This window comes from Vicugna pacos, chromosome 9, assembly GCF_048564905.1.
Source record: "Vicugna pacos chromosome 9, VicPac4, whole genome shotgun sequence".
Classification (NCBI taxonomy): domain Eukaryota; kingdom Metazoa; phylum Chordata; class Mammalia; order Artiodactyla; family Camelidae; genus Vicugna; species Vicugna pacos.
In genome coordinates this window covers 7336546-7349998 of record NC_132995.1, presented here as the reverse complement: position 1 = coordinate 7349998, position 13453 = coordinate 7336546, and the positions used below count along the sequence as shown (strand labels likewise).

Genomic DNA, 13453 nt, shown 5'->3' with positions numbered 1-13453 from the left:
ACATTGTGGAAAAGAGCACAGAGGTTCCTCAGAAAACAAAAAATAGAACTACCATGTGATCCAGCAATGCTACTTCTGGGTATATATCCAAAGGGAAAAAAAGTCACTATCCTGAAGAGATAGCTGTACCCCCAAGTCCACTGCAGCATAATTCACAACAACCAAGATACGGAAACAATCTAAGTCTCCATTAATGAGTGAATGGATAAAGAAAATGTTATATGTTTAATGGAATATTATTCTGCCTTCAAAAAGAAGGACCTCTTGCCATTTGTGACAACATGGATGAACATGGAGGGCATTATGCTAAGTGAAATAAGCCACGTGAAAAACAGTGTATGACCTCACTTATGTGTGAAAGCTAAGAGAATTAGAAGGGTGGGCACCAGGGGACCTGGTGTGGACCAAATGGGGAGATTAGTCAGTTGTTTTTATTTCTGAGAAAAACCTATATTTTGTTTATCACCCCCAGATGTCTCTCTGGGTCTAGGATATAAATAATAACTAGTCCCTGATGCCTGTTACGAGAACCATGATCCCGTTGTGCCTTAAGGATTAACTGCCACCACCTGGGCTCAGTCACCGTGGGTCCTGCTGCTCTCCACTGGGACAATTAAACCCATTTCAGAGACAATCCTTTCCATCAGACTAGAAAGACAAGTCAGAAACATTCTTTTTAGAGGATTGCCCATTCCTCATGAAAGATTATGATGGGCCTTTGGGGTCCACAAAGACAGTGTTTCCAGACTCCCCCCTGCCATGATCTACCCTAAGAATATATTTCAAAATATGATCTGGTACATATATAGGTTTTTACCTATAAAGGCACTCATATCTACTTATAAAATGGACTCAAATGTTTTAGAAATAATGCATTGGATACACATGCTGCACTCTGTGATTTTCTATCCAATTCTGCAGCACTTTTTAAAACTTTAAAAAAATTGACATATAGTTGGTTTATAATGTGGTGTTAATTTTTGGTGTACAGCATAGTAATTCACTTACACACATATATTCCTTTTCATATTCCTTTTCATTATACGCTATTACAGGGCATTGAATATAGTTCCCTGTGCTATACAGCGCATTTTTAATTTAAACAACACTGGCAGTGCTTCATCAAATCGATATCATGACCCACGGTTTGAAAAACACTGCTCAAAGTGTTCTCTGCCTTGGTATGGATGGGTTTGAGGGTGGAGGTTGTAAGACATTTTACATATCCCAAGAGTTGTTTAGGCTTCTGATGTTGCAATAGTCTGTTTCAGGCTTATAAAAGCCTTAACACACCTTGGAATAATGACTGTAGGTTTGGTGTAGATTTGCATTAGCCGATTATTAGTAAATGATTGAGACTGCAACCAACTGCCTTTCACGAATACTAAATAAAGAACAGCTGGGTGATTCCAGATGACTTGCCTAGTCCAGAAATATGACTCAGCGATGGGAAACAGCAGGCAGTGAATTCTTGGAATTCTAACCAGGTGTTATTTTTTCTCATCTGATTCTGAATTTTATGTTCTCCCAAACATGTCAAATTCTAATCTTCATTACAAGAGAAACAGCAGTTGGACTGGCTTCATGACATTTAAGAACTCATATATTCAAGTATCTATTTCTGAGTGAATTTTTTTTGGTGCCAGTCTAGCCATATGGCCAATAGGATGTGAAATTATTTCAGCACAGTCACACACAAAAATCTAATTTTGATTGTAGACCCTGAAGCAAAATTTTAACTTGAACATCTTATTTCCTGATTTTATCCAATATCTTTAGAAGGAATGTCCTGGCCCAGGTACTCCCTCTCAGTGGGACACAGACTTTGGGATGATACTGGGTTGAAATACAGGAAACTGCTAACATCTAGCCATGTTTTACCTACACAACAGCATTTGTGTCCAATGGTCCAATTCATCATCATCTTATCTATTTCACCTCTGCATGGGCTGATGCTAAAATTCATTATAAAACATGATTAGAAGCAAAAAAAAAAATTGTCAGAAGACCTAAATAGACATTTTTCCAAAGAAGACATACAGATGGCCAATAGGCATGTGAAAAAGTGCTTAATATAGCTAAATATCAGAGAAATGCAAATCAAAACTACAATGGGGTATCAACTCACACCAGTCAGAATGGCCATCATCAAAAGGCTTACAAATAATAAATGCTGGAGAGGATGTGGAGAAAAAGGAACCCTTCTATACTGTTGGTGGGAATGTAGTTTGGTACAGCCATTATGGAAAACTGTATAGTACTTCCTTAAAAAGCTAAAAAAAGGACTTGCCATATGACCCAGCAATCTACTTCTGGGCATATATCTGGAGGAAACTCTAATTCAAAAAGATACATGCACCCCAATGTTCACAGTAGCACTGCTTACAATAGCCAAGACATGGAAGCAACCTGAATGTCCACTGACAGATGATTGGATAAAAAAATATCCCACACAATGGGATACTCCTCCTCCTCCGCACACACACAAACACACACACACGATGGAATACTACTTAGCCATAAAAAATGAAATAGCCATTTTCAGCAAGATGGATGGACCTAGATATTATCATACTAAGTGAAGTAAGTCAGATGGAGAAAGACAAATATATGATATCACTTATTCGTGGAATCTAAAAAATGGTACAAATGAACTTATTTACAAAACAGAAACTGACTCACAGACATAGAAAACAAACTTACAGTTACCAAGGGGAAGGTGGGGGGAGGGATAAATTAGGAGTTTGAGATTAGCAGATACAAACTACTATATATAAAATAGATAAACAACAAAGTCCTACTATACAGCACAGGGAACTATATTCAATCTCTTGTAATAGCCTATAACAAAAAAGAAAAGAATATATATGTATAACTGAATCACTATGTTGCACACTAGAAACTTAACACAACACTGTAAATCAACTATACTTCAATAAAATTTTTTTAAGAAAGAAAAATTTAAAAATAAAACATGATTAGGGGTTTCACCATCTTTTGTCCCCTTACGTCTTGATCACCACTCACAAATCCATCACATTTCCCTAAGGATCTACTGTCTGTCCTGATTCTGTGGAATTACCATGTCTGACTTGGGGTTTTTTAGCTACAACCAACAGTCAACTTTGACCAATGTAGGCATCAAACAAACCAATGAAGAACCCCAGCATTTATTAGAAGGCTCTGGGTGGCTCATAGAATTCAAAAAGAGAGCTGAACAACCCAGCAACGTGAAGATAAGACCTGAAGGAGGTCCTGGACCATCTCTTTGCAGCTTCTACATAAGGTGACCAAGGAAGCTCCTCACTCCTCTTGGGGTGTTTGTACTTACTCAAAAGTCACATTTCTGGGAAAGAATCAAGCTACACTTGGATGATATTCTTATCACTGCACTCATAGAGGTGTGGTGCCATATTGGAAATCCCACCAGAAACACATGAGCGGGTGAAGGGCAGCTCCCCCAGAAGAAGCAGTCACAGGACTTCCACCACACTCCATGGCCACCAGAACTGATCTAGCGGATGGCCAGTGGGAGTGAGAGAGTCATGTTCCTGAACGCTGCACTCTGGACTCCCAGCTGCTAGGAATCTGAGAGATTCAGTTTACAAATATTTATTATGCTTCCTCTTTAAACCAGTGTCTTTCTCTCAATGCTGAGGACACAGCGATGAATGAGACAAAGGTCCCTGCGTTTATCAGTTATAACCCACATGTCAAATTAAAGAAAATTTTGTTTTTTCACTAGAACCTCTTGTTTAGATCCAAAAGATGTATTCAAACTGTACATTTTAAATGTTTTATTGAGTTGTAATTAACATACAATACTATGTTCATTTCAGGTGTACAGCATAGTGATTCAATATTTTTATACATTATGAAATGATCACCACAATAAGACCAGTTACTATGCGTCACCATGCAAAGTTGTTACAGTATTATTGACTATGTTCCCTACTTGTATGTTATATCCCCATGACTTACTTATTTTATAGCTGGAAGTTTGTACCTCTTAATCCCCTTTCGCTATTTCATTCATTCCCCTACCACCCACTCTGCTCTGGCAATGACCAGTTTGTTCTCTGTATCTGTGTCTGTTTCTGTTTTGTTTGTTCATTTGTTTCACGTTTTAAATTCCACTTATAAATGATATCATATAGTATTTGTTTTTCTCTGACTTATTTCATGTAGCATAGCACCCTCTCGGTCCATCCATGTTGTTGCAAATGGCAAGATTTCATTTGTTTTTGTCCTCCCTCCCAATGCTTATATGTCTATATCTGTCTATTATCTATCTGTCTATCTGTCTATCTCTCTATCTCTCTATCTGCCACCTCTTTATCTGTTCATCTATTGATGGGCACTTAGGTTGCTTTCATATCTTAGGTACTGTAAATAATACTGCAATGAACATAGGAGTGCATGTCTCTTTTAGAATTAATCTTTTCATTTCATTTGGATAAATGCTCAGAAATGGGGTTGCTGGATCAACTGGTAGCTCTATTTTTAGGTTTCTGAAGCACCACCGTACTGTTTTTCATAGTAGCTGCAGCAATTTACATTCCCACCAACCCATGAGGGTTTCTTTTTCTCTACATCCTCATCAACACGTGTTATTTCTTGTTTCGGTAATAGCCATTCTGACAGGTGTGAGGTGATATTTCATTGTGGTTGTGATTTGCATTTCCCTGATGGTTAATGATATTGTGCACGTTGGCCATCTGTATGTCTTCTTTGGAAAAATGTCTGTTCAGGTCTTCTGCCCATTTTTGAATCAGGTTGTTTGTTTTTTGATACTGAGTTCTGTGAGCTCTTATGTCCTCTTTTTTTATTTTTAGATTGCTACTTTTGTTTCTATTTCCTTTTGAAACTTTATAATTTTAAAAGCTGCAAAAAGAACTCGAACATTTATTATACGGCACTTTGCAATTTAATGTTCCAGTAGGACTTAAGGCATTTCCCATCCCACTAATATCTGAAATTCTATAGTTCAGTTAGGCCAGTATAAAATAAATGGTAGTTGAAAAGCTGACTTGGCGCGGGGGGGCTGTTGAATATTGTTCACATGTTATAGAAACAGATTTGAAAGCATACTTCACAGCTTTGACAACTAGTTTTCATTTGACCCTTGGAGGCAAATTGCATTTATGGAAGGGTTTTGATCTTTTCTTAGAACCTGAATCTTTACATAGTAATGGAAAAAAGCAAAACAAATAAACACTCTCCATAGGCTTATCCCAAAAATGTCTCCTAACAAACTTGCAAAGAGCAAACAGAGAAGGAAGTATCTGAACAGCCGAGGACCTGAAAATTCATCAAGGACTGTTGCTTTGTATTTGCAAATACCTATTTTCCCTATGAGGGGTGTCAATAAAAATAATAAACAATCAGTAACAGGAATAGAAAAGAGTTTTATTTAAGACAGACTACGAACTATAACCTGGGAGACACAGATTCCAGAAACTCTTGAATTGTGTTCTCCTAGACTACAAATGGGAGAAGCTTATATAGGCCAAAACCACAAAATTATGTAAGTTTGTCGAGAATTAGGGCTGGAGCGGGCAAGAAGTAAGGGTGCTTGTTAAGCAAGGCTTGGTTAGGGTCCACAACGGTTGCAGAGTAACCAGGGAAGACCTCGAGACCATCAGGTCGCAGCTGCCAGCTGCTGGCAGGTATTGTTTTGTGAATGATGGGTGGTATCCTCGAGTATGAAAAGTCAAGTTCTCAGTGATGGAGGAACATCTCAGAAACCACATCCACAAGGACCACCGGCTCTATTTGGATGCCTGAACCATAGTCACTCCAGTTTGATTTTGAAATGTGTTCTTTTCTTTGACGCTTAAAGCAGATGTACAGTGCAGCTTGGATCAGCCGTAAAACAGACTGTTCACTCTAACACATCATCTCATCAACACCTATGATCCTGCCTCAGGTCCCACCTCAGTTGTCACTCACTTTTTTGTTTTTTAAAACGTGACTTAAAAAAAAATTGAAGTCTGGTCAGTTTACAATGTGGTATCAATTTCTGGTGGACGGCATAATGTTTCAGTCATCCATATACATATTCCTTTTCACATTCTTTTTCGTTACAGGTTACTACAAGATATTGAATATTATTCCCTGTGCTAGACAGTAGAAACTTGTTGTTTATCTATTTTATATATAGTAGTGTCTGCAAATCTTGAACTCCCCAAAAATGACTTATGGTAATGCATTTTAAAAGACTTTATTTTTTGAGGGCAGTTTTAGGTTCATAGCAAAATTGAGCAGAAGATAGACAGATTCCCTGGCATGTGCGCAGCCTTCCCCATGATCAACATCCCCCAACATTTGTTATGATTTCTGAACCTACATGGACACATCATTATCACCTAAAATTCATACACTTTTTTTAAGGGCCTAATTTTACACAGTCAGCAAGTAAAAGTGCTGAGACTAGCATATAGGTTTCCAAATCAAAACCTCATAGTCTATCATCAAAACCCCAACTTATTTACGGTCAGATCACCTTCAACTCATACCTCAGAAAAACAAAGCCCTTTTTGTGAGGGTCCTACCTCCTTGTCCAACAAAAACCGTAGATTCTTTCCCACGAGAATGATTAAACCTCTTCATCCCCTCCCCCAATTAATCTCACCATCAGTCACAGTATTTCCAAACCTTATCCTTGTTATAATTCTGGGTCAGTGAACACCATGTTTTCCCAAACGCATCCCCGTCATCAGTACATTCCCAGTATATCAGGTGTCTGTACCAGAAGGGAAACACACATTTTGCAAAGTCTATAGAAAAGGGAAAAGCAATCAAAATAAGAACTCTCTCTATTTGGTACCTCCTCTTTGTCAAACACACACACACACACACACACCCCACTCCGTCTGCTCTGCTCTAGTCCACCGAAAGCATATGAAACAGTATTGGTGAGGGATTGAGGTTCTGATGAAAGATTGCCTTTCATGGTAATGTGGTTGGAGCTCTCATAATGTGGTTTTCGTACTGTCAGAGAACTGTGCATACTTTATTTTCACAATTTAATAGACTTTGGATTCCCTTTTCAGAACCCTCTTGCAGTCTCACAGACCCTCAGTCCCCAAGACCTTGTGTTCAGAGGCAAGACACTCACCTTCTTCAGAACAGTACTTCCAGTATCCTTGATACGTTTTGTTCAAGGAGCACCACTTGTGCTTTGACTTGAACTTGACACAGTCATAGAAGATGCCATCTCTGTGGTGGAATGGAAAGAAACACTTGCCATCTAGAGAGAACAAAAATTCTTCGTCCCTCTCTGGGGGAGTGTTAGTTGAGATGTTACAAAGCTACTTTGCTGCTACAGGTGTTTGCACCCTGAAATCAAAGCCAGGACCTAGTTCTATTGAACTCTATTGAGTCACACAATAGCAGGGCTGTTGGAGCTCTACTGATAAAATTCTGTTTTGTTTTATACTAGTATTTCTGTCCCACCTTTCCCATGGTATAAACAGTCTTGAAATTTTGCTTAGCAGTTGGTCCCAGTTCTAGAAATCTATTCTAAGCTTAGGAACCTAAATGCGGGCATCTATTAAATGATTTCTGCCTTCCCCTATCTCTTTTCTTCATCCTCTCCCACCATCATGGGCACTTACACACACACACACACACACAAACACACAACGTATACAGCCTGATTTGTATCTTTTCACATTGACAGAAATTATATATATATTATATACACACACAGAGGCACACGCACAGATTTTTGCTCCCTCTCGAAGTGAATCATACTTTATATCCATAACTTGAGTTTCTAACTTAACACATCATAGAAATCCTTCAACATTTATCCTTTTAACTTCTGTAGCTCTTACCTCTTTCCACTGTTAACTCATAATCTATGATATGGATGGTGCCCCAATTTACTCAATATATTCCGAATTCAGATTTTTTTCCCTCTATAAATAAGATGCAGCAAGCATTCCACGTACGTAAAGCCTTATGCACCAAAGCATTTGTTTCTACAGCGTAGATTCTCCAAAGCAAGGTTTTTAGGTTAAAGTGCATTGAATTTTTAACGTCTATGGGTATTGGTCTCTCAAAGGATAATAGTAATTCATCCTTCCCACCAATGCCCTCTTTTACCTGAATTTCCACCGGCATGAAGCATTTATATACCCTTTTAAAAGGCTGAGTTCTCTAACAGATGATTCCTGTCATGCTTTAAAAGACCTGGTTCTCAAGACACACCTATATTTTCCTCCACTTTCTTCTTACATCAAATGATTTTGTTTCTTTTACATTTGAAATTTGATTCAATAGAAATTTATTTTGGTATATAATACAAGACGAGAGTGCAACTTTATTGTCTTCCAAGTAGACATTCGATAAGACAAATTGATAGTAAAATAAACTGCTTGTACCGTTAAACATGCACACATTTGAAACCATGTATTAGATTCGAATCCATCCTGGGATCCAGTCTATATTTCCTACCAAGTGTTTTGAAATTACTGGAGACGTGGGGTAGATGGTGGTCAGATGAACAGGGTCTGGGGGCAGCAAGCAACAAAAATAGTACTTCTTCTTTTTTCTTCTTTTCTTCTTTGATTCTTTCTAGGCTGACACCGTGCTATTTATATTGCTATATTTGTGGTTTGTTTAAATATCTGATAATACAAGTTGTTTCTTCACCCCAGCACTATTTTTGTTCATAATATTCCTCATCACTATTGGACATTTTTTCTATATGAGTTTTTCTATATGAATTTTAAAATCAGGTATTCTCTATTAGATCGGCAGAAATTAAAGAATAGAAACACAGTGCCAGTGAAAGTTCAGAGTGATTTCTCTTTCTCATTTTTCTTTCTCTGTTTACAAGGTACTTACGTTACATTTTATGAGAAAAGAAAAAAGATTCTCTAACCAGAAAAAAAAACCCCACAGATCTCTCTATTTTTACAAAATTAAAAGAAAGTATGTTTTAATAGTGAAAGTTTTCTGATCAACTTACCTTTGACTTCTGGAAGGTGAGTGATAGTTTCTGAAAAATAAAATTTGAAGCTGACATTTATTTCACTATTCTCATGTCTTTCAACCAAGACCAGGGCATGAGTCTTTTTTTAAAAAAAAAAACTTGTTTTATATTCTTCAACAAGACTTTATTATTCACTTTATAGAAGTCCTGCATATTTCCTGCTGATTTAACTCCAAAGCATTTTTTTTTTGGCGTTGATGTAAAATAGAATGATTTCCTTTTCTATAAATGTCTAGTTGGTTCTTACCAGTACAAAGAAAAACTGCTGACTCTTGTATGTCTAGCTTAGATCCAGCCTTATAGCCAGATTCTCTTACTGAAACTAACCATCTTTATGAGTTTTCCTAGGGATTTCAAGTATACAATCATAAAATAATTTTTTCCTTATGTATTATTTCCTTTTGGAAATATCACATATGTTAGAACCATCCCCTCCCAATAATGGTAATTAGTACTGGTTACAATAGACACCTCTGTGCTTTCCTGGTTTTAGTTGGAATGACATGCAGATTAAGGATGTTCATTTCGGCATGGTTAATAACAGTAAAAACAAAACAAAACAAAAAAACAGATAAGTTGGAAAATATCAATCACTAAGGAAATTTAAAAATAAAATATAGCTTTTTAATATGAGGAATTAACAAAGATGAGCACATGAATAGATATGGAAACATTTGCACTTCATCTCTAGGTGACAAAAGAAATTTTCCATTTCATTATTTTCTAGAAGGCTCTATTTTTGCAAAAATAAAATCACATTATGATTTCTTTCTTCTTTTCCTTAACTTTTCTTTAAACATGGAATGTATTTATCTTATATACAAGGACATAAAATTGTGGTTTCATGAAAAGTATGATTTCTTACCAGGAAAAAAAGCATGATATTCAATGGCTTTACATTTTATTGCAAAATTTAAAAACAGTTTTGATCAACTCACCAACAGTTGGTGGAAATTCATCTGAAAGACACAATTTTAAGCAAATATTTATTTCACTAGATTTAGCTTTAAAATGAAATAAAATACTTTACCAAATTCTATTTTAGTAAGAACAATAACATTCTGAAGGCGATGCATCAAAATTGTACTTTTTGTTTATTTAATGACTGTTTACTTATTTGCTCGTGTTTTTTGTTTTGCTTTTCTCATCCCACAAGGTTATGTTTCAGCTGAATTCTTTTGGCTGCCAAGGTGTCTGGAAATTAAAACTTTTTCCTGAGTCATATTAATATTCATATTAATAAACATCCATGATGGACGAGAGTAGTGGTTCACAAACTTTGCTACATATTAGAATTACCAGCTGAGATTTAAAAAAATCCTGATAATGTCTTCTCCTGGGTATGTTTCCAAGAAAACTGAAATCAGTGAGTCAAACAGGTATTTGCACACTCATGTTCACAGCAGCATTATTCACAATAGCCAAAAGGTGGAAACAACCCAAATATCCACTGATGAATAATTGGATAAACAAAATAAGGTATATACCTATGATGGAATGTTCAGCCTTAAAAAAGAAAGCAAAATTAACCCAACGCAAAAGTAATACAGTATCACCTGTGCAATAAAATTCCACTGCAAGTCTCACTCAAACATTTCTAGTGAGCAAACTGAGAAATTTCTCTAGAAATTTTTTCTGCCACTCACAGAGGGGAGGGCATAAGCAATTCTTTTGAGGACATGGGAATGTTTCCCTGACACAAAGAATTTTAAACGTTTTTAAAAGAAATCCTGACCTAATCATAATAGTAGGAATTACGGAACGTTTGTGGCGGGAATGTAAAATGATGCAGCTACTGTGGAAAACAGTATAGAAGTTGCTCCAAATATTAAAAATAGAATTACCATAGGATCCAGCAACTCTACTTGTGGGCATTGATCTGGAAGAATTGAAACCAAGATCTTGAAAACATAGCTGCACTCCTATGTTCACTGCAACATTGATCACAATCTCCAAGACATGGAAACAGCCTAAATATCATTGGATGGATGAACGGATGAAGAAAACTTGGAGCACCTGAGGCTCAGAGCCTTGCGGGAGGTCACAGATGGAGCCAGGACACACCTCTACCTGGAGGGAGGTGGGACAGGTTGGGGAAGGAGAGAGGGGAACATCTGGCATTTAAAATATATTAGTGCAGAAGAAGACACGTGGTGATCAAGTAACATGGCTCCGGCCAATAAAATTTCCTAATGTACATTCCCGTCCTTACATTTTTATTCATCGAATCTAGTTCTTTGTTTTAAGAAGGCTGTCAGTGGATCATGTCTCTTGAATGGAAATACCTGAAAAACACGAGTGTGTTTTTCTTTCTGAGGGTCCATGAAATAAGGATGGCCTTTACCCTCCCTGGCATCTCAGCTTTGATCACATATGGCAGGAGATGTACAAAGACTCAGTTTTTAAATGTCCAACCCCAGCCGCTGTCACACTGCTCCTCACCTCCAAGTTGGAGACCAGCCACATTATGAAGCCAGCAGACCCAAACCAATAGAAGCACCACAGGCAGCACCATCCTCCTCCCTCCAGGGACTGCTGGTCCACCAGCTCATCCTCAGGATTTTATAGTCACAACCACTGTCTCCTCCTGTCTCCTCCTCTCTCCTCCTTCTCTCTAGTTCCTCCTCCTCCCTTTCCTGTTCTTCCATTGGCCCCAGTCGCCTCCCTAGTCCCTCCCCTTCCTACTTCTAATGCCCCCTTCCCCCCCACCTTTTCATCTTCCTCCCTGTCTTTATCCTTTTTCTCTCTCTCTGCCCCAACGCTAGACCACCCCCCCTTGCATAGGATGAAATACACAAAAGGAAGTAATTAACTGGCAATCAAGAAGACAAGGATTAGAGTCATGATGAGAAATTCCTGGTGGTTTCCATGACAACAATCCTCAAGAATCACAGGAACAGTCAGAGATTCATCGATGTCTTCGACCTTATGGATCTTTGAAAGCCCAGGGCTGAACAATCCCCTGGAGGGTTCCAGGGGGCTGCCTGGAGAAGCCGATTTGCTTCCCCCACCCAAGCATCTCTGCGTAAGCTCTGTGAACGATCGGTGTGGACCAGTGTTCTCTGGTGGCCCTTGGTGATTTACCTAATGAGCTGCAGGTGGCTGTGCAGGTCTGGGAACAAGCAATGCACCATTTATGGTCACTTAGATTTTGCAACTCTGAAAAGGAAATGAACTATGAATTCTGAGACACACCCTCCTGTATTTTTTTCCTCCTGTCTTCTTAATTAATATTCTTAAAAGTTGAAAGCATGTCTACCATTTTGTCTCTGTTATTTTTATCAGTAAGATGAAAATTTCCTTTGAGGACAAAAATGGCAAAAGGAAGTCCTGACCCCAAATGACAACCATCAAAGTATCAACAGCTTTCAGATCAGAGTGGGCTGCCCCCCAAATATGCCACAAAGGAACATTGATTGTTTTGAATGGAAGTTGCTTGAGAAACAACTGATGTAAGAAAGAAACTCTGAGCCTCCTCTGTGCCCCTGAAAGCAGGAAATTAAACCTCTCTTGTGAAAGGTGCACCCTCTGCATCTGGAGGTGGAAGGACACCCTTATGATCAAAGGTGGTGAATTCGGAGCCAAGAAGCCTGCATAAAATAAACCTTGTTACTTCTTCAGTTTACTGCCCCCAGCCCAAACTCTGTACAGAGTCTCCACAAATCCAGCACCCAAAACCTAGGTTTCTTTGTCCCGTCAATTCCTCACAAATCAATTGTTTCTTTACCTAAAAGATATAAAAGCTGCCTACTTTGGCTACTCCTTAGGTCCCGTTTCTATGAGACCCCCACGAGCACGATGAAAATCTGTCTCTTTTTCTTCCATTCGTCTGTCCTGTGTCGATGAGTCCGGCTGCAAGAACTCAGGAGGAACGGAGAAGGAAACAGTCCCCTCCCCGACACCCCAACTGCATGACTTCTGCTGCTCCTCCATAATAGACTTTATTTTGGGGCGGTGGAGAAGAGGTAATTAGGATATTTATTTATTTAATGACGGTACTGGGGGTTGAACCCAGGACCTCGTGCACGCTAAGCATGCGCTCTACCACCGAGCTACACCCTCCCCCACTTAATAACTGATTTTTCTTCATATGAAAGTGATGGTTTTCACAATAGCACTGATTATTGTTGCATTTTGCTTTTGTATTAACTCATGAGACGTATAGTCTCACTGACATCATTCCTATGTTTAAAATACACGGGCAGTTTCACTTGCAGGTCAAGTCTAGAATGCACACTCATATTTAAGAGTATTAATATATTAAAAGTGAATTTAACAACATGCCTTGCTGGCAGTACTGATGTCATGCGTAGTAAAATGTATTTTATGCACATGAAAAGTGAAACAGCCTAGGTGATCACAAAGATCATTGATCAAACCAGCGTTTGCAGATTCCAGGAAAGATACTGAACGAGGCCGTAGACGGGCCAAATGCCAAGAGTGGCGAGA

At 38.3% G+C, this 13453-nt stretch overlaps 1 protein-coding gene across 1 annotated transcript; it reads right to left on the bottom strand.

Annotated features, from left to right (window-relative positions):
* Positions 1-6636: 6636 nt before the first annotated feature.
* On the bottom strand, positions 6637-9334 carry BSPH1 (binder of sperm protein homolog 1). The gene is made up of 4 exons (XM_072966393.1): positions 9322-9334; positions 8981-9010; positions 7121-7252; positions 6637-6779 (listed from the first exon to the last, which is right to left on the bottom strand). Exons 1-4 carry the CDS (start codon positions 9332-9334, stop codon positions 6637-6639), a joined length of 318 nt encoding a protein of 105 aa, XP_072822494.1.
* Between the last annotated feature and the right edge of the window lie 4119 nt (positions 9335-13453).